The sequence below is a fragment of the Hyla sarda genome, chromosome 3, assembly GCF_029499605.1.
Source record: "Hyla sarda isolate aHylSar1 chromosome 3, aHylSar1.hap1, whole genome shotgun sequence".
Lineage (NCBI taxonomy): Eukaryota > Metazoa > Chordata > Amphibia > Anura > Hylidae > Hyla > Hyla sarda.
The window spans coordinates 18,262,378-18,284,624 of NC_079191.1; the positions used below are offsets into that span (position 1 = coordinate 18,262,378).

The following is a 22,247-nucleotide window of genomic DNA, read 5'->3' on the forward strand; positions in this document are numbered from 1 at the left end:
CTCATTGAAAAGTCGAATGCCGTTTTCTGCCGAGCTCCAGCCTGGTTTTAATTGTCCAGGTTTTATCTCTATCTCTAGCAGGAAGCCACTTTTTATTTTTTCCCTTCCTTAGCCCCAGCCTAACAATTTTATCTTCAGCTTTGGAAGGAGCCAGATGCGGAATCAATAGAACCGTCTGTCCATCTCGAGGATATTAAGCCCGAAATTGTTTAGAAAATGGAGGCCTTTAGCGTCACGTTTGATGAATGTGATTACGCGCGGCATTAATTCACAGCCACGCATTGTGTTATTACGGGCCGAGACGCCCGCTCCGGCGCAAACAATAGGGCAAAGACGTCTTAATTGTAGAGTGAACTTATTTTAGGGATGTTAAGGATGGATGAGGCCACTGAAGCTTTGGCAGAGACCTGTGTAAGATGTCATTAGGAGCAGATTGTGTTTAATGCGGGCCTGTCAACTACAGTCAATGGAGCCGAGGCGTGAGGCGCTAAGTGCCTCAATGGTGTCATTAGATCTTAGTGAATATGTAATGCGAAAGGAAGTTAGATTTGTATACACAGATCAGCCATAACAATAAAACCACCTAATGTTCTATAGATCCTCCTGATGCTGACCCATCAACGCCTGGACTCCATAGGCCCCAGATGTTGCAAAAGTACAATGCCCAGCATGTCCAGACAGCCAGCATCTATCTGGGTGTGCTGGGAGTCATAGTTTTGCTTCATCTAGATGTCCACAGTTTGAAGACCACTGCTTATAAGTCCTGTAAGTTGTGAGGTGCGGCCTCCATGGACGGGACAGATGATCGATCGGATTGAGATATGGGGAATCTGGAGGCCGAGTCACCACCTTGACCTCTTTGTCGTAACAGTGTATGAGGTCCGGAGGTACCTGTGCAGGATGACGTAGTTCCTGCCGCTCCGTCTGACTCCTCGTTCTCCCGGCCTCACTCCCTCCTGTTCACCCTGCCACCTTGCCTGGCGGCCTGGCTCAGGCCCCACGGTAGAGGGATGGAAGCCTGCCCTGGACTAATCCCCGACGAGCAGCCTGGAGAGGCCGGAACTCAACTCAGCAATGTGGAGGTATCCAACAGGTGCCGTACATTGGCCCCCGCTGCGTATGGGGCTAGGCCTGAGAGCCTCTGGACCCAGGACTCCGGCCCCGAATGATTTTGGCTCATAGAGGTATGAGGGAGGGCGAGTGGTGTTTTGAGGGGGCACGGCTGTCACCGTTGCCCCCAGTGTGCAGGAGCGTACAGCCGGACTTGTTTTTTTTTTCTGCGGAGGAGGATAGTGTGATGAGGCAGCAGCAGCTGCAAAAGAGCCGGCTGTTGCTCTGTATATTTGGAAACGGGCTTGGTTCGCACAGCTCACTACACGTTGCCGCTCCTCCCCCCCCCCTCCCCACATGAGGCTATACACGTAAGAACTTTTTTTAAAAGATGTTGTTTGACTTTGCTGAGGGAAGATTGGTATGGGAATGACTGTGATAAACAGGACCTGGTCCAACAAGATGTTATAGGCTGCAAGCGGTGAGGTGGCCAGCGTTTTCACTTTGCACTCTGCGATATATGGCGTTCCATTTGTTTGAACAGTCCAAACGTAGCAACGTATGTGCTCAGGAGTAGTCTTGGGATCATCTGCTGGGTTACTGATATGTTCTATTATGATATTCACAGGAGGGGGTTTGCAATGAATCAGCAGGTGCTGGAAAAGGGAGTTTGGGAAAGCTGAGCACAGAATTGTGAACTTTCAGGGTTTTTCTGGATGTGGCAGCCAGGTGGAATATTATCATCCCTGCTCTTTTTTTTTTTTGTTAAGTTTGCATCTTCTACTATTGAACTCTTCAAGAGAACCTCTGAGATCTAATGTTGTAAGATCTAATGCTGCAAGGTACAGGAACTTTAAAAAAAATTGTACTTGCTATATATTACACTCCTTCTCTATTCTAGAGTCTGCCTGGGTACCTCCCAACAAGTTAATCCAAAATCTGCGACTATTTTATAAGTAGATGTCACCCAAAGTAAATCCCAGAAGGTTCGGGAGCAGGGAGCCCTGGAAAAGATAAGCAAGGCAATGGGAGACTGGATAAATACCTGAAATCCCCCCTGGCAACCACGAGGGCTAAAACCTCGAAAGATAAAGTGACTGGCGAATCAATGGCGGGGTCCAGATATGCTGTGTTGGAGGTGGAGGAGGGAGTGGAACCAACTGAGGGACCAGAAAGACACCCCGCTATGCTGGAAGAAATATTACATAAAATTCAGATTAATAATAAAAAACTACACAAACTCTCTCTACAAGTGGAGGCAGTATCATCTGATGTGACTTTAATTATGCCAGGGGGGCATTATCTTGCTGACAGAGGTCACTGCCATTAGGGGGTCCCACTGACATGAAGGTGGGTCTTGGTCTGTTCTATGGTTAGGTGATTTCCAAACTGTGGACCTCCAGATGTTACAAAACTACGATTCCCAGCATGCCCGGACAGCCAAAGGCTGTCCGGGCATGCTGGGAGTCGTAGTTTTGCTCCATCTGGAGGTCCGCAGTTTAAAGACCAGTGCTGTAAGTCCTTTAAGTTGTGAGGTGCGGCCTCCATGGATCAAACCTGTTTCTCCAGCAGATCCCACAGATGATCGATCAGATGAGATCTGGGGAGTCTGGAGGCCGAGTCACCACCTTGACCTCTTTGTCATGTTCCTCATTCCTGAACAATGTCTACAGTGTGGCCGGCGGGGGGGGGGTTGGGGAAGGGGGGAAGGCGCATTGTCCTGCCACTGCCATTAGGGGGTCCCGCTGCTTTGAAGGGGAGGATATAGTCTGTAGGTAGGTTAGGAAGGTGGTACGTGTCACAGTAATACCCACATGTTGCCTGGACCCAAGGTTTTCAGAAGAACATTGCCCATCACACTGCCTCACTGGCTTCTTTTCTACCCATAGTGCATCCTGTTGTCATCTCTTACCAAGTGTCACACATGCACCCGGCCGTCCACATGATGTAAAATGTGATTCTTCAGACCAGACGCCTTCTTCCTTGCTTCATTGTCCAGCTCTGATTTAAGAAGGTTTCATTGGTGGACATGGGTCAGCACGGTCCCTGTGTCCGCTCTCCCCCATACATAGCAAGCTGCATTGTCCGGTGTGATCTGTTTCCTTTCTATTCTATCATAGCCATCAGGAGCTTTTTCAGCAGTTGGGATTGGATCAGACGGGCCAGCCTTTAACACCCCCCCCCAACCCCCCTACACACACACCAGTGAGTCATGGGCCCCCATGACCTTCTCCCTGGCTGTCCTTTCATGAAGTAGTTTGGTAAGTACCAAGCACTGTATACCAGGAACACCCCACAAGACCGGCTATTCAGGAGAGGCTCTGACCTGGCCACCTATAAATAATAGGACTCATTTACATAATAGGACTCCTTTGGAACAGTACCATATAAGATAAAAAGTTGGCGACCCTTGTGATCAGTGTCACCCGCACTATTGGCCAGTACCAACAGGTTAGTGCGGATGACACTGCTGTCCATTTCCCTTTACCTTCTCAATTAGAACCTAAAAGAAATTACAAACCCTTCACTGTACACTCACATCTCATTCCTGGGCAGTGGGCACCATTCGAAATGGTGGCTCCTATTGTTGTAGGGCCATTGCCACTGGTATTGTTATGGGGCGATGTGACTGTTGTTGTCTTTGGGACAGGGGCTATCATTATTAAAAGGATACTGGAAGTCACTGTTATGGGTGCACTGTGGCTGTTACTGTTTTTGGGGCACTTAAGCTCTTACTATAATGGGGTACTTTGGCTGTCACTGGTGTTGGGGGACACGATCGCCATCATTTTTATGGGGGCACTATGGTTTACAGTGTGTTGACTTCCTTTTTATAGGCTTTCCTTATATAGTATAGTATAGTACATGTATCACTGCGACCTGGAGGTCAAGTAAAATTTCCTTCATAGTTTTCCAGAACTTCTATGGTATGGGAGATGTCCTACATCTACAGTAATTGCATTCTTCTGTCTGATGCCTTTGTAATACAGATAGTATTAACCAATATAAATAGAATTCTCATGAGATGGTACGTGGTGGAAGGGCTGAGCTGGTTCAAGTATGAGGTTCGTCTTAGATAATAATTGTAGAAACCAGGTCCCACCATGTCTTCCCGCTTCATAGACAACAAAATGATCACCTATCTTATTATCAACTATAGATAGATGCTGCATCTTCCGAACACGAGCCACTTGGCAGAGGAGAGGTCCACATTTAGTATCTCATTCACGTTCTTCACGGCAATTGAAGGCCGAAAACAATTTAGAATAATATCGGTAAAATTCCAGGCTGATTGTAGCTCAGGCAGAAACGGAAGGTCCTCAGCATTAGATTCACTTCATGAATCCCATAGAAAATTGATTGTGATCTTCTTCTGATGACACTATGTTCTGTAGGATTGCTTGGCTTGCCAACAGCGCACTGTTCATAGTATCGCTCTGTGGAAAAGGAAGCTGCAGTACTCTGTATATTACCTACTATGAATATTGTTCTGCAGATATAATCGGGTTTACTTTTGGTTTTCGACTGTCTTAAAATTTCAAGATTAATACTATTTTTTCCATGGCCATGACCAGGCCACTTGGGACTATTGGAACCTATGGAGTGGGGTGTATCTGATAGCACGGGAAGGGGCATGTGTATTTCAGAAGAGAGAGCTCCTCTCCTACTGTTGCTTTACTTTACAGCATTCTTGTACTGGGACAATATGGACTGGCTCATGTTCCTTACCCCTCATTTCATACCTTGTAGTTTAGAAGGACCACATAATCATCTGGCCATCAGTTCCTCCAACCCATCGAGCCTATAACAATAAAAGGCCTATGAGCTGACCTTACATTGGGTCTGATCGTGACCACTGAGAATGTGTCCTTGAGATGTACACAATATTCTACAAGGATATTTTCCAGCCTGATGCGACTAGACCAGTGTTTCTCAACCAAAGGGTGAAAGTATGTCTGCTGGTACCCCTCGTGCGTAGATTTGCGTGGAACTTACACGTGAGGGGTACCTGCGGGCAAAATAAGTAATAAAAGTACTTATTTTCATAATGGCGTGTGCTTACCTTTCTAAGGCGATACTTGGGCATGTTTTTGTGCCATCAAAGATTTGATGCAAGGTTGGATGCTGCTGACGGTTAGTATAGCATCCCCTTCAGGCTAAAGTCCCCCCTCCATCTTAATCTCCTTGTGATGTTATTCTCCCCTCCTTCTGATCCCCTTTTGCCATTACCACCACCCCCCCCCCCCCCATTTTAATCCCCTTGTGCCATTATTTCCAAAATCTAAGTTCCGTAAAGCATTATATCATTATCCAATATATCGTTTTTGTTTGTTGGCTCACTTAGGCAGTGATGTTGATATCTAGGTCCATATTCTATTGCTATGGTCATCCTATCTTGTTCTTGACAGTAGCACTAGGCTCTGCTCCTACATAGTTCTATTCAGGGGAAAGCTTCCTAAAAAATCAAGTATAGATAAGGTCAAGTAAAGTTAGACTCTTGAATGTTTATCCTGGCCTTCTATACATTTTTGTGACCTTACTGATTGATAAATATTGGTTCTGGCCCAAAAAATAAAAAATGGCGATTGGGAGAATTTTGTCAAAATCGAAGTTCTATAAAGTATTATATCCATTATTTTCAAGTAGTTTTTGCTTGTTGGCTCACATAGCAGGGATGTGGAATTCCTATCAGTTCCGGGCGCCGGGCAGGTGCATTTTTCCGGTCCTTAGCCCGGCTTCGGGCAAGCAGGGCTGGAGCTTACAAGCGCTGCGGCACTCTGCAGTCTGTATGGAGCAGGCTCCTGACTCCTGGTCGCTCCGTGCTCCACAGCCACCGGTTGTGGAAACTTGCGTCCTCCGAATGCAGAGCAGGGGGAGGGGAGATGAGAAGCTGTGTACTTCCTATCTCCCCTGCTCTGCCTTCTTTCTCCCCGTGCAGACCTGCGTCCTCTGCCTTCTCTAGCTTTGGAGAGCTGAGGGGAGGAGCAGACGCAAGTGTGCACGGGGTGCAAGATTCCACCTCACACCGCCGCTAATAGCCAGCATGCGACGCTCAGCAGTCTGTATGGAGGGGGCTCCTGACTCCTGTCCGCTCCATACTCTGCTGCCCCCGACTGTTTTCAGTAGCCGGGGGCCGCCGCTAATAGCCAGCATGCGCCGATCGCCGCAGCTGTCTATTAACTCTTTAGATCGCCGCTGTCAAAGCTGACAGTGGCATCTAAAGGGACATGTGAATGCTCCCTGGTGGGCTAGTGGTGTGGATCGCCCCCCTGCAGAGTGATCGCAGGGTGCGATCCACTATAGAGGTAGCCGGAGGGCTTACCTCTGTTCCATGGTGACCGTGGCTCTGTCATTGATAGATCCTGGCTGGACCAGGCTCTATCAATGGATCGCAGAGCACACAGATCAATGGAGTTCAATAGAACTGTATTCATCTGTATGAGGAATCTAATGATTCCCCCTAAAAGTCTAATAAAGTGTAAATTAAAAAATGTAATAAAAGTTGAAAAGACACACATTAACCCCTTTTATGTTAAAAGTTCAAATCACCCCCTTTTCCTATATAATAACATGCAAACATAATAAAAATAAACATATTTGTTATCGCTTTGTGCATAAATGTACGACCTATTAAAATATAACATTATGTATCCTGTACGGTAAGTGTAAAAAAAAATACCAAACCACAGAATTGCTATTTTTTTATAATATCCCCAGAAAAAAAGTTAAAAAGCGATTAAAAAGTCAGATCAATACCACAATGGTACCGATACAAAAAACAGATTATGGCGCAAAAAATTAGCCATCATACAGCCTGGTATGCGGGGGAAAAAAAAAGCTACAGGGGTCAAAAAATTACAATGAAAAAAATTTCGAAAAACTTCAGAATTTTTTAAAAAATTTGTAAAACATGACGTAAACTATAGAAATCTGGTATTGCTGTAATAAGGCCGGCCTAAAGTGTGAAACTAACATGTTATCTCAACCACAAGGTAAATGGCGCAGAAAAGAAAAACCACCAAATCAGCAAAATGATCTTATTCAATTTCAATTTCACTTCAAGAATGCTGTAAGAAGTTTATTTAAGGAGCTGCTTCAGAAATAGACCTTGAAAGGGTACTCCACTGGAAAAAAAATGTTTTTTAAATTAACTGGTGTCAGAAAGTAAAACAGATTTGTAAATTAAATACAAAAAGAAGCACGTACGTGCACTCACCGCAAAGCAGAGACAGTCAGGTGTGAAGATTCGGTTATGGGGTGCCGGATCTCGGCGTTGGCGTGTGGCGCTCGGAGGCTTTACGCCGGCAGTTTCGCACGTAAGTGCGTGCTTCTTCCGGCCTCTAGTACTGTCTCTGCTTTGCAGTGAGTGCACGTACGTGCTTCTTTTTGTATTTACATTGGATACTTCATACTGTTGTATGTGCACCCCGCAGGAGACTATGACATAAGTCGTTGAGGACCGTACTACTGGCATAAGTTGATACTGTTCTTAAGAGTGCTCTCCCGTTCTCTGTTGCGTTTTGTAAATTACTTCTATTTAAAAAATCTTAATCCTTCCAGTACTTATCAGCTGCTATATGCTTCACAGGAAGTTCTTTTCTTTTTGAATTTCCTTTCTGTCTGACCACAGTGCTCTCTGCTGACACCTTTGTCCATTTTAGGAACTGTCTAGAGCAGGAGCAAATCCCCATAGCAAACCTATCCTGCTCTGGACAGTTCCTAAAATGGACAGAGGTGTCAGCAGAGAGCACTGTGGTCAGAATGAATGGAAATTCATAAAGAAAAGAACTTCCTCTGTAGTATACAGCAGCTGATAAGTACTGGAAGGATTAAGATTTTGAAATAGAAGTAATTTACTAATCTGTTTAACTTTCTGGCACCAGTTGATTTAAAAAAAAATGTTTTCCAGTGGAGTACCCCTTTAAGCCCCCTGGTGGTGTCCTACTATTTGCGCAGGTGCTTTTGGCAGCAGTTGCGTCTTACAGTAAAAAGACTAGAGATTTTTATATTGTCTAGAGAGTTTTTGCCAACGGTTAAATTGTCCAGTTACAACATTAACTCTAAGCAATTATTGTACAAAAAGTACAAAAAGTACCATACGTAAGAAATTCAAAAACAGCAATTGAAGTGACACCGGGTCGTTTTTGAATGTTAACGATGAACTGAACATGCAATTTCTTTTGGGCGTCCGGCATTCAGACCGGCTCGTGTTTTGATGTTTCTCGAAGGAACACTCACTTACCAGTCTTTCAGCAAAATTGCTCTGAGCCCAAAATAGGATGTTCCAAAAAAGGGAGAGAAAGCGGTAAAAAAAAAAAAACGGGTTATCCACAAGACACAAAGTAACAATTTGCAGGAAAATTGCCGCTTTGAGTGGCTTAAAATAACCCTTTGTGATAAAGGGAACGAAACTACGGCAGGATGAAGCATCAAACAAGGATCGGTACAATGGACATTTTTCTTATATATTTTTTTGAAGTTTTTCCTTTTATGAATTAAATAATAGTGTAAATACTGTAACTGATGCTGTAATCAAATGCACTTGAGGCCTAATAGTGGTGGACAAGAGGGTTCAGTAGTGCTGACTTTCTGCCCCGGTATCGTTCAGGTGAAGAATAGGTTGTAAATGCTTTAGCCCTTCTCCCCACTAGATATATCCCCGACCCTTAGATCTACAGAAAAAGAAGAAAAGTCCAGCATGGTGGTATGTTACATGAAAATCTTTAGCGTTTATTTCATCATATGGACATACAGAAAGACACTGTAGGACAGCAAGTGATGCGTTTGAGGGGAAATTTACACCCTTAATCGTACATTACAATTAAGGCTGTATATTTGACCTGAAACGCGTCACTTCCTATTCTATAATATACGGATTTTCATGCAACATACCATGCTGGAATGTTTTTTTTTCTGCTTAAAGGGGTACTCCACTGGGTAGCGTTCAGAACTAAATGCTCAGAAAGCTGTTTTTGTGATGCGGGGGGGGCGGCCACACCCCTCATGAGATCACGGCCATGCCCCTCAATGCAAGTCTATGGGAGGGGGCGTGACGGATGTCACGCCCCCTCCCATCGATTTGCATTGAGGGGCGTGACCGACCCCCGTAGCACGAAAACAGCGTTCGGAACACTTAGTTCCGAACGCTAGCCAGTGGAGTACCCCAAGGTGTTGTCCTGCAGTGTCTGTGTCGTGTGAGTAGGTATTGTTCTCTTCTGACTGTTTACTCTCTTTTTTTTAATTTTTGTATAGTTTTTGTTTATTTTTAACGTTTTTTTTTTTACGTTTTCTTTCTTCTAAAAAATCCCTAAAGAGGTGTCTACAGATAGGTGTTTCAGGTTAGGATCCTTCCCTAATTTTCTTCCTTCTGGAGAACAGCTAATTTGTATACTTTTCTCTCACAGAGCATTGCCTGACTTCCCCATGCACTTCTCCAATGAGGCACAGTACCTCCCCCCAAGCAACTTGTATCTCATTGTTTTACTTTCAGCCATTGTTTCTCATGTGTCCTATTAATTTCTAGAAGTTTATATTCATTTCTATTAATGTATGTTTATCACTTATTTTTTTGTGACACGGTGTTATGGCAGGACAGGTAAAATAAACAATGATGTCACAATAAAAAGATACTAAACATACGGTAGATGTCACAGTACAGGGATAATACATACAGTGATGTCACAGTGCAGGGATAATACACAGTGATGTCACAGTACAATGATAATACACAGTGATGTCACAGTACAGGGATAATACACACAGTGATGTCACAGTACAGGGATAATACACAGTGATGTCACAGTACAATGATAATACACAGTGATGTCACAGTACAGGGATAATACACACAGTGATGTCACAGTACAGGGATAATACACAGTGATGTCACAGTACAGGGATAATACACAGTGATGTCACAGTACAGGGATAATATACACAGTGATGTCACAGCACATGGATAATACACACAGTGATGTCACAGTACGGGGATAATACACACAGTGATGTCACAGTACAGGGATAATACACACAGTGATGTCACAGTACAGGGATAATACACACAGTGATGTCACGTGTAGGGATAAGTCCAGTGTTGTTTCTATAACAGTAGTAATGTATGGATCTATTGATAGTCTTTCATCTATAATTTCTATGAAGCTGGTTGTTTCCACTACGTTGTTTCCATTTTGTATGATGGCCATGGTAGCTTATATTTTTGGCGTATGTATAATTAAAGTGGACAATGTACGGGGGATATTATTGGGTGATTCCATTTCATTCTCTCCTTTCAGGAAAAACAGGCCATGCAGAGGTGGTCCGAGTCGTCTATGAGCCGGAGAAGATCAATTATGGCAAATTACTGAAGGTCTTCTGGGAGAGTCATGACCCAACCCAAGGTACAGACAGGACTCCATTATTTTCATAGATACTTTCTGGATCAATGGAATCCTGAGCATCATGTGAGAAGAGAGCCTTGATGTCACAATATATGGTTACATATTCTATATGAGGGAGGACCCACTGCTGCAAAAAACATGTTCTGTCTCAATTACTAAATTGGTTGGCTGTCAGTGAAAGAAAGAAAAAACCCTTAAAGGGGTACTCCGCCCCAAACATCTTATCCCCTATCCAAAGGACGGGAGTGTAATGAAGAGACGGGGATGTAATGAAGAGATGGGAGTGTAATGAAGAGACAGGGGAGTGTAATGAAGAGACAGGGGAGTGTAATGAAGAGACAGGGGAGTGTAATGAAGAGGCTGGAGTGTAATAAAGAGACAGGGGAGTGTAAAGAAGAAACACGGGAGTGTAATGAAGAGACAGGGGTGTAATGAAGAGACAGGGGTGTAATGAAGAGACATGGGTGTGTAATGAAGAGGCTGCAGTGTAATGAAGAGACAGGTGACTGTAATGAAGAGACAGGGGTGTAATGAAGAGGATGGAGTGTAATGAAGAGACGGGCGTGTAATGAAGAGACAGGGGAGTGTAATGAAGAGACGGGAGTGTAATGAAGAGACAGGGGAGTGTAATGAAGAGACAGGGGCATGTAATGAAGAGACAGGGGAGTGTAATGAATAGACAGGGGAGTGTAATGAATAGACAGGGGAGTGTAATGAAGAGACGGGCTGTAATGAAGATAGAGTGGGCTGTAATGAAGATACAGTGGGCTGTAATGAAGATACAGTGGGCTGTAATATAGAGACATGGGAGTGTAGTGAAGAGACGGACTGTAATAAAATGACAGGGAGTGTAATGAAGAGACAGGGGACTTAATGAAGAAACTGTAGTGTAATGAAAAGATAGGGGGGGTGTAATGAAGAGACATAGGGTGGGTAATGAAGAGACGGGGTGTGTAATGAAGAGACAGGGGACTTAATGAAGAAACTGTAGTGTAATGAAAAGATAGGGGGGTGTTATGAAGAGACGGGAGTGTAATGAAGAGACAGGGGACTTAATGAAGAGACTGTAGTGTAATGAAAAGACAGGGGGTGTGTAATGAAGAGACATGGGGTGGGTAATCAAGAGACGGGGTGTGTAATTAAGCGACCTGAGAAATATCTTCAAGTGCATTGTGTCTAGCAGTCACCGATCTTTCAACAAGATGTACACTACTAACAAGTAGCCTCTGAGAGCCTTTTATAGGGCAGCTGTGGAAACCCCTTTATGCCCTTTTTTGGCAAGATCCAGTGCCTAACCAGACCAAACCTGTAATCATTGACTTATCTGCCTGGGACATAACTACATGTGTTAAAAGTAGAAGTGTTTTTCAATACTAAGATGATATTATTTTGTAGACCAGTGTTTCGCACCAAGGGTGCTTCCGGCTGTTGCAAAACTACAACTCCCAGCATGCCTGGACAGCCTTTGGCTGTCCAGACATGCTGGGAGTTGTAGTTTTGCTACAGCTGGAGGTACCCTGATTGGGAAACCCTGGGGTAGCCAATGGGATGATAATAGATAAGTTATGCTGCCATCAGAAATTTTGGGACCCATAACACAGCTCAAGGCCAGGGCCCGAGTCCGCCCCCAGGGCCACCCCTAAACCCTTTTTTTTTTCTAATGATATATTTCTAATTACGTTATAGCAGTTTGAAGTGCAGTAAAACACTGTGCTGCAAAATATTTTACTGCGCCACTCTCTGCTATAATCAAATATACCCTATTCTTAATACTGTGAAACCACCCAAAAATTGCAAATATTATAAAAACCTGTGCAGAGGAAAAATGGAGAAGTTGCTCATAGCAACAAATCAGATTGCTTCTTTAGTTCTTAAGAAAGCCCCTGAAAAATGAAAGAAGACACCTGATTGGTTGCAATGGGAAACTGCTCCATTTTTCTTCTGAACAGGTTCTGATAAATTTCCCCCACTGACCATACAGAGATAGATCCCAGAATGCACTCTGCAGACTGTATAAATAATGACATTTAGATACTCACAGGGGACGTCTTCTCTCATCAGAGTCGTTCACGTTTCCTTTTTTTTTCCACTATCCGGCCCGGGGAATCATGAAGACTTCTCCTGGCCAAGACTTGTCTCTACAGAACCTTTCAGAGCAACCAGACAAACATTTTAGGCTTATTTCTCCAGCACAATGTCCATCTCTATATAGTTGTAGACCCTCCTCTGTGCGCCCATATATAGTTATACACCTCCTCTGTGCCCCCATACATCGTTATAGGCCGCCTTTGTGCCCCCATAGGACGTTATCGGCCCCTTTGTGCCCCCCATAGTTAGTTATAGGCCCCCTTTTGTGCCCCATAGCTATTTATAGGCCCCCTTTGTGCTCCCATAGGTATTTATAGGCCCCCTTTGTGCTCCCATAGGTATTTATAGGCCCCCTTTGTGCCCCCATAGGAAGTTATAGGCCCCTTTGTGCCCCCATAGGTAGTTATAGACCCCTATGTGCCCCCCTAGGTATTTATAGGCCCCCTTTGTGCCCCCATAGGTATTTATAGGCCCCTTTGTGCCCCCATAGTTAGTTATAGGCCCCTTTTGTGCCCCCATAGTTGGTTGTAGGCCCTGTTTTGTGCCCCCATAGTTAGTTATAGGCCCCCTGTACCCCATTAGTAATTACAGGCCCCATGTGCCTCCACAGACATACTGCCTCCAGCCATACACAGTATATGGCTGGAGGCAGTATGTCTGTACTCCAACCACTGCTCTTCCAGTCTGGGGCCCATGGGTCAGAGCAATAGGCCCCTGGACTGGAGGAGCACTGGTTGGAGCATTGAAGGCAGCCTGCTGTGGTTACTTTCCCGGCCAGCCAGTCGGTCGGTCATCTGGCTGCCACTCCGCTTCGGCTCCTCTTCGGGGCACCTCTCTCCTCCTTTCACCACCCTCCGACACCCCCCCCCCCCCCCCTGCGTTCAGTGAGTGACAGTCACTCACTGACTGACAAGAACTAAAAAAATAAAAAAAAGAGTTATGGTCCTGGCCGGGCCTCCTGGGGGTCCGGGCTACTTACAGGAGTACTGGCTGTACCCCCCTGATGGCGGCCCTGAATGCTGCATCTGTTTTCCCTTTTGTACGGGGATTATATTGACAATATATTCTTTTCCTTATTCTTCCAATGCTTAAATCTGGAATATTCCACCTCTCCACATCAGCGGGGGGCAAGCGCTCGCTGCACAGTTTTTGGACTGAGGAGATTGAGAAGATTAATGGCCGCGCCCTGGGGTCCCGAATGCCGTCCTGTCAAATATTTATTATGGGCAGACACAATTTTTTCGGGGACTGTACTTTTTTTAGCTGATGCATAAAGAATTTATCATCAGCATAAAAGTAGATGCTGGGAATTACATTGTATTGTTAATGAGCAGATGTGTCTTTCTATTCCCTGTAAAGAACAGCTGCACCCGCGTAAAAAGCCGCAGCGCGACAGCGGCAAAGCCTCATTGCTTGCCTCACTGCCATACTGAGCAAATCCTCACACTGATCTACTATGGGGATTACTAACAGCAACCAATGACATGTCTGCTTCATGCATGGTCTTTACCCACCTCTCCAAAAAACTATAGCTTGATTCTGATTGGTTGCTGTCCTGCTGGAATAACCTGGGTATCTCCTGTATATAATTAAGCTTGCTGTGGGCCCGAGACAATACATCACAAGTCAGGTGCTGAAAGGGGGCTTGGCTGCTTTATCTGTTGTGTGTGAAACCAGACCCCTGATGATGTTACCTCCGCACATGTGCGTGCATTCATCATCACACAGATTCATAGCTTGTGTATCAGGTTGGGTTGTGCTGCAATGGATTGTGGGAGGAAAATAGGTCACCTCCAACCTTTAAACAAAGGATCCTGGGGATTGTAGTCTGAGGGAGGCCACATAAACAGGAAGTAGCCAGTTCCCAAAAAAAAAACTAGCAGTGTGATGGGGGGACACAGGACACGGCCATTTACCATCAACACAAGCACAGATCCTTGGTAAGCATGTGCATTACCGTATGATACTTAACTACTAAAGTCAAATTATGTTGGATAACCCATTTAATGACATCTCAATGACGTGAAGGACCTGACTGGAAATTTATAACCTAACTACTGTATGAACTATACTGTGCTGAAAGTTCATAGTTTTTCAGGTGCTGAAAGGGGGCTTGGCTGCTTTATCTGTTGTGTGTGAAACCAGACCCCTGATGATGTTACCTCCGCACATGTGCGTGCATTCATCATCACACAGATTCACAGCTTGTGTATCAGGTTGGGTTGTGCTGCAATGGATTGTGGGAGGAAAATAGGTCACCTCCAACCTTTAAACAAAGGATCCTGGGGATTGTAGTCTGAGGGAGGCCACATAAACAGGAAGTAGCCATTTCCCAAAAACAAACTAGCAGTGTGATGGGGGACACAGGACACGGCCATTTACCACCAACACAAGCACAGATCCTTGGTAAGCATGTGCATTACCGTATGATACTTAACTACTAAAGTCAAATTATGTTGGATAACCCATTTAATGACATCTCAATGACGTGAAGGACCTGACTGGAAATTTATAACCTAACTACTGAATGAACTATACTGTGCTGAAAGTTCATAGTTTTTCATTATTAGACTTTTTGGTCACTATGAATCCACTAAATCACAACCTAACTAGTTATACTCTCTGATTCTTTCCTTGACCTGTTCTATTGAGCAACGACTACCATGTATTGGTTGGATGAGGACTAATGAGGTTTAAAACAAGTGGAAAGAAATGACTCTGTAATGTAAGTCAGTTGCATATACTGTACACCATTAATTATACATACAGACGTGGAAGAAGATAATGTGCATAGACTAAGAACCCATAAGGTTTGAAACACGTCAGCTGAGGTGTGTGTGAGCAAAATAAGTCACCTCCCACCTTGAAGCAAAGGAAACTGGGGATTGTAGTCTGATGGAGGCCACATATAAGGAGGTAGCCAGCAGCATGATGGGGGACACAGGACACAGCCATTTACCACCAACACAGACACAGATCCTTGGTAAGCATGTCCATTACTGTATGACACTTAACTACTAAAGTTACCTTATGTTGGATAACACTTTTAAGATCATTTTATTGCGCCATTATGTAATTGACTAACACAAAATAGTCCATCATTTGGAAGTGGGGGAAATTATTACATGGATGTAAAAAAAAATTTACAAATAAAAATCTGAAAAGTGTTAAGTGCCTATATATTCACCCCCTTTACTGTGAAGAGACCCTTAACAAAGATCTGGTGCCGCCTATTGCCTTCACAAGTCACATAATTAGTAAATAGGTTCCACCTGTCTACAATTTAATCTCAGTACAAATACATATGTACTGTGAAGGCCTCAGAGTTTGTTAGAGAGCATTACTGAACAAACAGCAGCATGAAGACCAAGGAGCTCACCAGACAGGTCAGGGATAAAGTTGTGGAGAAGTACTAAGCAGGGTTAGGTTAAATATCCCAAGTTTTGAACATGTCATGAAGCACCATAAAATCTATCATCAGAAATTGGAAAGATTATGGCACAACCGCAAACCTACCTAGACAAGTCGGTCCACCGGGGGTATAGCGGGTCATTTATGGAAAAAGTACAGAAATGTGGGAGATAATTCATTTTAAAGATATTGACCCTTGCCGCCAGGGACAGAGAACGAGTAGACCAGGAGGTGTTACATAGTAAGTGAAGCCGTCACTTCAACTCCCAAATATCTGATTTGGAGCACCACCTGTAAGCTAACTGGAAGGAAGGGGAAGGAAGGAGAGCAACTGTGACTTGGCCCATTTGACCTTAAAGGGGTACTCTGCCAAAGGATAGGATAAGATGTCTGGGACCCCAGCGATCTCCATGCAGTGCAGTGGTTCTGCCTAGCGGCGGAGTACCCATTTAAGGCCCAAAATGGAGCCAAAGATGTCAAGTAAGCTCAGTAGCGAATACAACAAACTATCAGTTGTCCTTGATTACAGTTACCAAGTGCAGTTGTCGTCTGCATATTGGGAAATATTTTCAGAGACTCCCGGGAATGTCCTATATGGAGGGTGAGGCTCTAACAGCCACTTTAAGCCACAACAAACAGGAGGGGAGATAACTGCTTCTCTTTCGCGTCCCTCTAGGCAAGTGATTCCCAACCGCGGTGCTGCGGCACACGTGTGTGCCGTTCAGCACTGCCCGTGGTGCCGCGGGATTTTGCCATTATTTTTTTATTTTTTATTATTATTATTTTTTTAAATGTCCCGCCCCGGCCTGACGGCGCAGGGGGGAAGGGAAGTCTGCGTGCGCACTGCGTGCACAGCGTCCCCCTGCATCTCCTCCCGTCTCCTGTGTTCCGCTCCGTCTCCCGTGTTCCCCCCCCCCCTCCTTCCTCCTCTGTTCCCTGTGTCCCCCGCGTCCCCCTCCTTCACCCTCCGTCCCCCTCTCCCTTACGGCGCAGGGAGCCGAAAATGGGTCCCTGCCTGGGGCGGAACGAGCTGCACCTGCGCCGGACTCCCGTGCCTGCTGTGGAACTGCAAGCTGCGCGGGCCGGCTTGCTTAAGGTACCGTACCCTTTCCACCCCTCTGTTCACCTTCTCAACCCTGTCTAAACCCCCCCACCGTCACCCAGGTCCACCCTCTGTCCCCCCCCCTGTCAGCCATGTCTCCCTACCCCTGTCACCCCCCCCCCCCGTCAGCCATGTCCGCCTTGTCCACCTCCCTGTCCATCTCTATCACCCTTCCCCCCCCCTGTCACCCATGTAATCCCACCCTGTCACCCATGTAATCCCACCCAGTCACCCATGTAATCCCACCCAGTCACCCATGTAATCCCACCCAGTCACCCATGTAATCCCACCCAGTCACCCATGTAATGCCACCCAGTCACCCATGTAATGCCACCCAGTCACCCATGTCCACCCTCCCCCAGTCACCCATGTCCACCCTCCCCCTGTCACCCATGTCCACCCTCCCCCTGTCACCCATGTCCACCCTCCCCCTGTCACCCATGTCCACCCTCCCCCTGTCACCCATGTCCACCCTCCCCCTGTCACCCATGTCCACCCTCCCCCTGTCACCCATGTTCACCTTCATGTCACCCATGTCCACCCCCTCTCACACATGTCCCCCCACCTATCATCCCAGTCACCCAGTCACCTCCCCTCTCACCCATGTCCACCCTCCTGTCATCCATGTCTGCCTTGTCCACCCCCCTGTCCATCTCTGTCACTCATGTTTACCCCCGTCTACCCCCGTAGTCTACCCTGTCACCCATGTCCACCCTCCTGTTCACCCATCTGTCCCTTTGTCACCCCAGTCCACCCCTCTCTGTCACTCCTGTCCCTCTTTTACCCCCATGTCCACCCCTCTGACCCCCTGTCACCCATGTCCACCCCCCCCTGTCACCCATGTCCACCCTCCCTGTCACCCATGTCCACCCTCCCTGTCACCCATGTCCACCCTCCCTGTCACTCATGTCCACCCTCCCCGTCACTCATGTCCACCCCCTCTCACTCATGTCCACCCCCCCTGTCACCCATGTCCACCCCCCCCTGTCACCCATGTCCACCCTCCCTGTCACCCATGTCCACCCTCCCTGTCACTCATGTCCACCCTCCCCGTCACTCATGTCCACCCCCTCTCACACATGTCCCCCCACCTGTCATCCCCGTCACCCATGTCCACCTCCCCTCTCACCCATGTCCACCCTCCTGTCATCCATGTCTGCCTTGTCCACTCCCCTGTCCAACCCTGTCACTCAGTTTACCCCCCCCCCGTCTACCCCCGTAGTCTACCCTGTCACCCATGTCCACCCTCCTGTTCACCCATCTGTCCCTTTGTCACCCTTGTCCATCCCTCTGACCCCCTGTCTCCCATGTCCACTCTCCTGTCATCCATGTCCACCCCCATCCAACCCTCTGTCACCCCTGCCCATCCCTGTCACCCATGTTCACCCTCCATTGTCCACCCCTCTGACCACATCCTTGTCACCCATGTCCACCCTCCCTGTCACCCATGTCCACCCTCCCTGTCACCCATGTCCACCCTCCCTGTCACTCATGTCCACCCTCCCCGTCACTCATGTCCACCCCCTCTCACTCATGTCCACCCCCCCTGTCACCCATGTCCACCCCCTCCCTGTCACCCATGTCCACCCTCCCTGTCACTCATGTCCACCCTCCCCGTCACTCATGTCCACCCCCTCTCACACATGTCCCCCCACCTGTCATCCCCGTCACCCATGTCCACCCTCCCCGTCACCCATGTCCACCCCCCCTCTCACCCATGTCCACCCTCCTGTCATCCACGTCTGCCTTGGCCACTCCCCTGTCCATCCCTGTCACTCATGTTTACCCCCCTGTCTACCCCCGATGTCTACTCTGTCACCCATGTCCACCCTCCTGTTCACCCATCTGTCCCTTTGTTACCCCAGTCCACCCCTCTGTCACTCCTGTCCCTCTTTTACCCCCTTGTCCACCCCTCTGACCCCCTGTCCACCCTCCTGTCACCCATGTCCACCCCCTGTCCACCCCTCTGTCACCCCTATGCCCCCGTCACCCATGTTCACTCTTCTACACCCATCTATCACCCTTGTACACCTCCCTACACCCCTCTGTACACTCCTCTACAGCCCTCTGTCATCCATGTACACTTCTCTACACCCCTCTGTCACCCATGTACACTTCTCTACACCCCTCTGTCACCCATGTACACTTCTCTACACCCCTCTGTCACCCATGTACACTCCTCTACACCCCTCTGTCACCCATGTACACCCCTCTGTCACCCATGTACACTTCTCAACACCCCTCTGTCACCCATGTACACTCAACTACACCCCTTTGTCACCCATGTACACTCTTCTACACCCCTCTGTCACCCATGTACACCCATCTGTCACCCATGTACACTCCTCTACAACCATCTGTCCACTCCTCTACACCCCTGTCACCCATGTACACTCCTCTACACCCCTTTGTACACTCCTCAACACCACTCTGTACACTCCTCTACACCCCTGTCACCCATGTACGCTCCTCTACACCCCTTTCACCCATGTATGCTCCTCTACATCCCTGTCACCCATGTACACTCTTCTGCACCCCTCTGTCACCCATGTACACTCTTCTATACCCCTCTGTCACCCATGTACACTCCTCTATACCCCTTTTTCACCCATGTACACTCCTCTACACCCCTGTCACCCATATACACTCCTCTATACCCCTCTGTCACTCATGTACACTCCTCTATACCCCTGTCACCCATGTACACTCCTCTATACCCCTGTCACCCATGTACACTCCTCTATACCCATCACCCATGTACACTCCTCTATACCCCTCTGTCACCCATGTACACTCCTCTATACCCCTCTGTCACCCATGTACACTCCTCTACACCCATTTGTCACACATGTACACTACTCTACACCCCTTTGTACACTCCTCAACACCACTCTGTACACTCCTCAACACCCCTGTCACCCATGTACGCTCCTCTACACCCCTTTCACCCATGTACGCTCCTCTACACCCCTTTCACCCATGTATGCTCCTCTACACCCCTGTCACCCATGTACACTCCTCTACACCCCTCTGTCACTCATGTACACTCCTCTACACCCCTCTGTCACTCATGTACACTCCTCTACACCCATCTGTCCACTCCTCTACACCCCTGTCACCCATCTACGCTCCTATACACCCCTTTGTACATTCCTCTACACCCCTTTCACCCATGTATGCTCCTCTACACCCTCTGTCACCCATGTACACTCCTCTATACCCGTCACCCATGTACACTCCTCTATACCCCTCTGTCACCCATGTACACTCCTCTACACCCATTTGTCACACATGTACACTACTCTACACCCCTTTGTACACTCCTCAACACCACTCTGTACACTCCTCAACACCCCTGTCACCCATGTACGCTCCTCTACACCCCTTTCACCCATGTACGCTCCTCTACACCCCTTTCACCCATGTATGCTCCTCTACACCCCTCTGTCACCCATGTACACTCCTCTATACCCCTCTGTCACCCATGTACACTCCTTTACACCCCTCTGTCACCCATGTACACCCATCTGTCACCCATGTACACTCCTCTACACCCCTCTGTCACCCATGTACACTCCTCTACACCCATCTGTCCACTCCTCTACACCCCTGTCACCCATGTACGCTCCTATACACCCCTTTGTACATTCCTCTACACCCCTTTCACCCATGTATGCTCCTCTACACCCGTCAGCCATGTACACTCCTCTACACCCCTCTGTCACCCATGTACACCCCTCTGTCACCCATGTACACTCCTCTATACCCCTCTGTCACTCATGTACAGTCCTCTATACCCCTCTGTCTCCCATGTACACCCATCTGTCACCCATGTACACTCCTCTACACCCCTCTGTCACCCATGTACACTCCTCTACACCCCTCTGTCACCCATGTACGCTCCTCTATACCCCTGTCACCCATGTACGCTCCTCTACACCCCTCTGAACACTCCTCTACACCCCTCCATCACCCATGTACGCTCCTCTACACCCATCTAAACCCCTCTGTCACCCATGTCCACCCCTCTGTCACCCATGTACACCCCTCTAAACCCCTCTGTCACCCATGTCCACCCCTCTGTCACCCATGTACACTCCTCTAAACCCTTCTGTCACCCATGTCCACCCCTCTGTCACCCATATCCACTCTTCTACACCCCTCTGTCACCCATGTAAAAAAAAAAAAAAGAAAAAAAAGTTTGGCGCCTAATAGATTTGTTTTGCAGGTTTAAAGGTGAAGAATTGTGTGTGGAAGAAATCGTGATTATGGCCCGGACCAGATGGAGAAGAGAAGGCAACAATGCAAATTAGAGAAGACGTCATTGGTGAGTTACTGTATAAAGCAGCACCTTAAACTACATAAATAGATATAGTGCATTGCGTTTTTTATCGTTTTTTCCTTATTTTTTTTTTTCTTGCTTGTCAACCTCGGTAGCGGTGCCCCGAGGAAAAAAAAATTTCCGAGGTGTGCCCCGACCCGAAAAAGGTTGGGAAACACTGCTCTAGGCAAAGGGAAGGAGTCTGAAATATCCAAATTAGTGCACATACAAGCCCTAGGCCGATTGTACAGAAGCCACATCCCATGAACTAATTTGAACTCCAGTATATGTACAGTTTCTTCTATATGGTGATATGGACCATGTTGGTGTTACCTATCTTGACAATAGTTCCTGTTCCCTGAGCCTAGTGCTTGTACAGTCCTCGCCAACTGTTTGTCTTCACAAAGTTGAAAAGGGACGAGTCTCCCTGCGCTACCCGCAGCAGATTTTTGCCAGTGGTATCTACGCTGTTGAAAATCTGCCTCAGTCCCCATTGAAGTCAATAGGGTCTGCGGTGAAGTTTCAACAGTGGAGTTTGAAAAGAAATACCCTTGTGGGACTGTGCCCTTAGTTAGATGTTTCTATGGTTACTGAAGTACAATTATTATCAATTAATAAGTTTTTAAGCTTTTATTGACAAAGACTTTATACAAAGACTCAATTTTTACAGTATTAACCCTTCTTCTTTTTCAAGACTTCTCCGCTTCTACCTGGCATGCTGGATATCCGCTTCTGAGCCATATATTTGACTGGTGACAACATATTCTTGTCTAAACATTGCTTGGAGTTTATCTAAGTTTCTAGGTTTTTATTTGTCCACCCACTTATTGAGGATTGACTCCAGGTTCTCAATGGGATTGAGATCTGAGGAGTTTCC

At 46.9% G+C, this 22,247-nt stretch overlaps 1 protein-coding gene across 2 annotated transcripts in view; it reads left to right on the forward strand.

Moving 5' to 3' along the window:
• Positions 1-22,247, forward strand: part of MSRA (methionine sulfoxide reductase A) — a 400,542-nt gene that overhangs the window by 210,973 nt on the left and 167,322 nt on the right. For both annotated transcript variants that reach the window (XM_056563826.1, XM_056563827.1), the window contains one exon: positions 10,344-10,448. In XM_056563826.1, the coding sequence (XP_056419801.1) occupies positions 10,344-10,448 (105 nt within the window). The remainder of the gene's footprint in view (positions 1-10,343; positions 10,449-22,247) is intronic.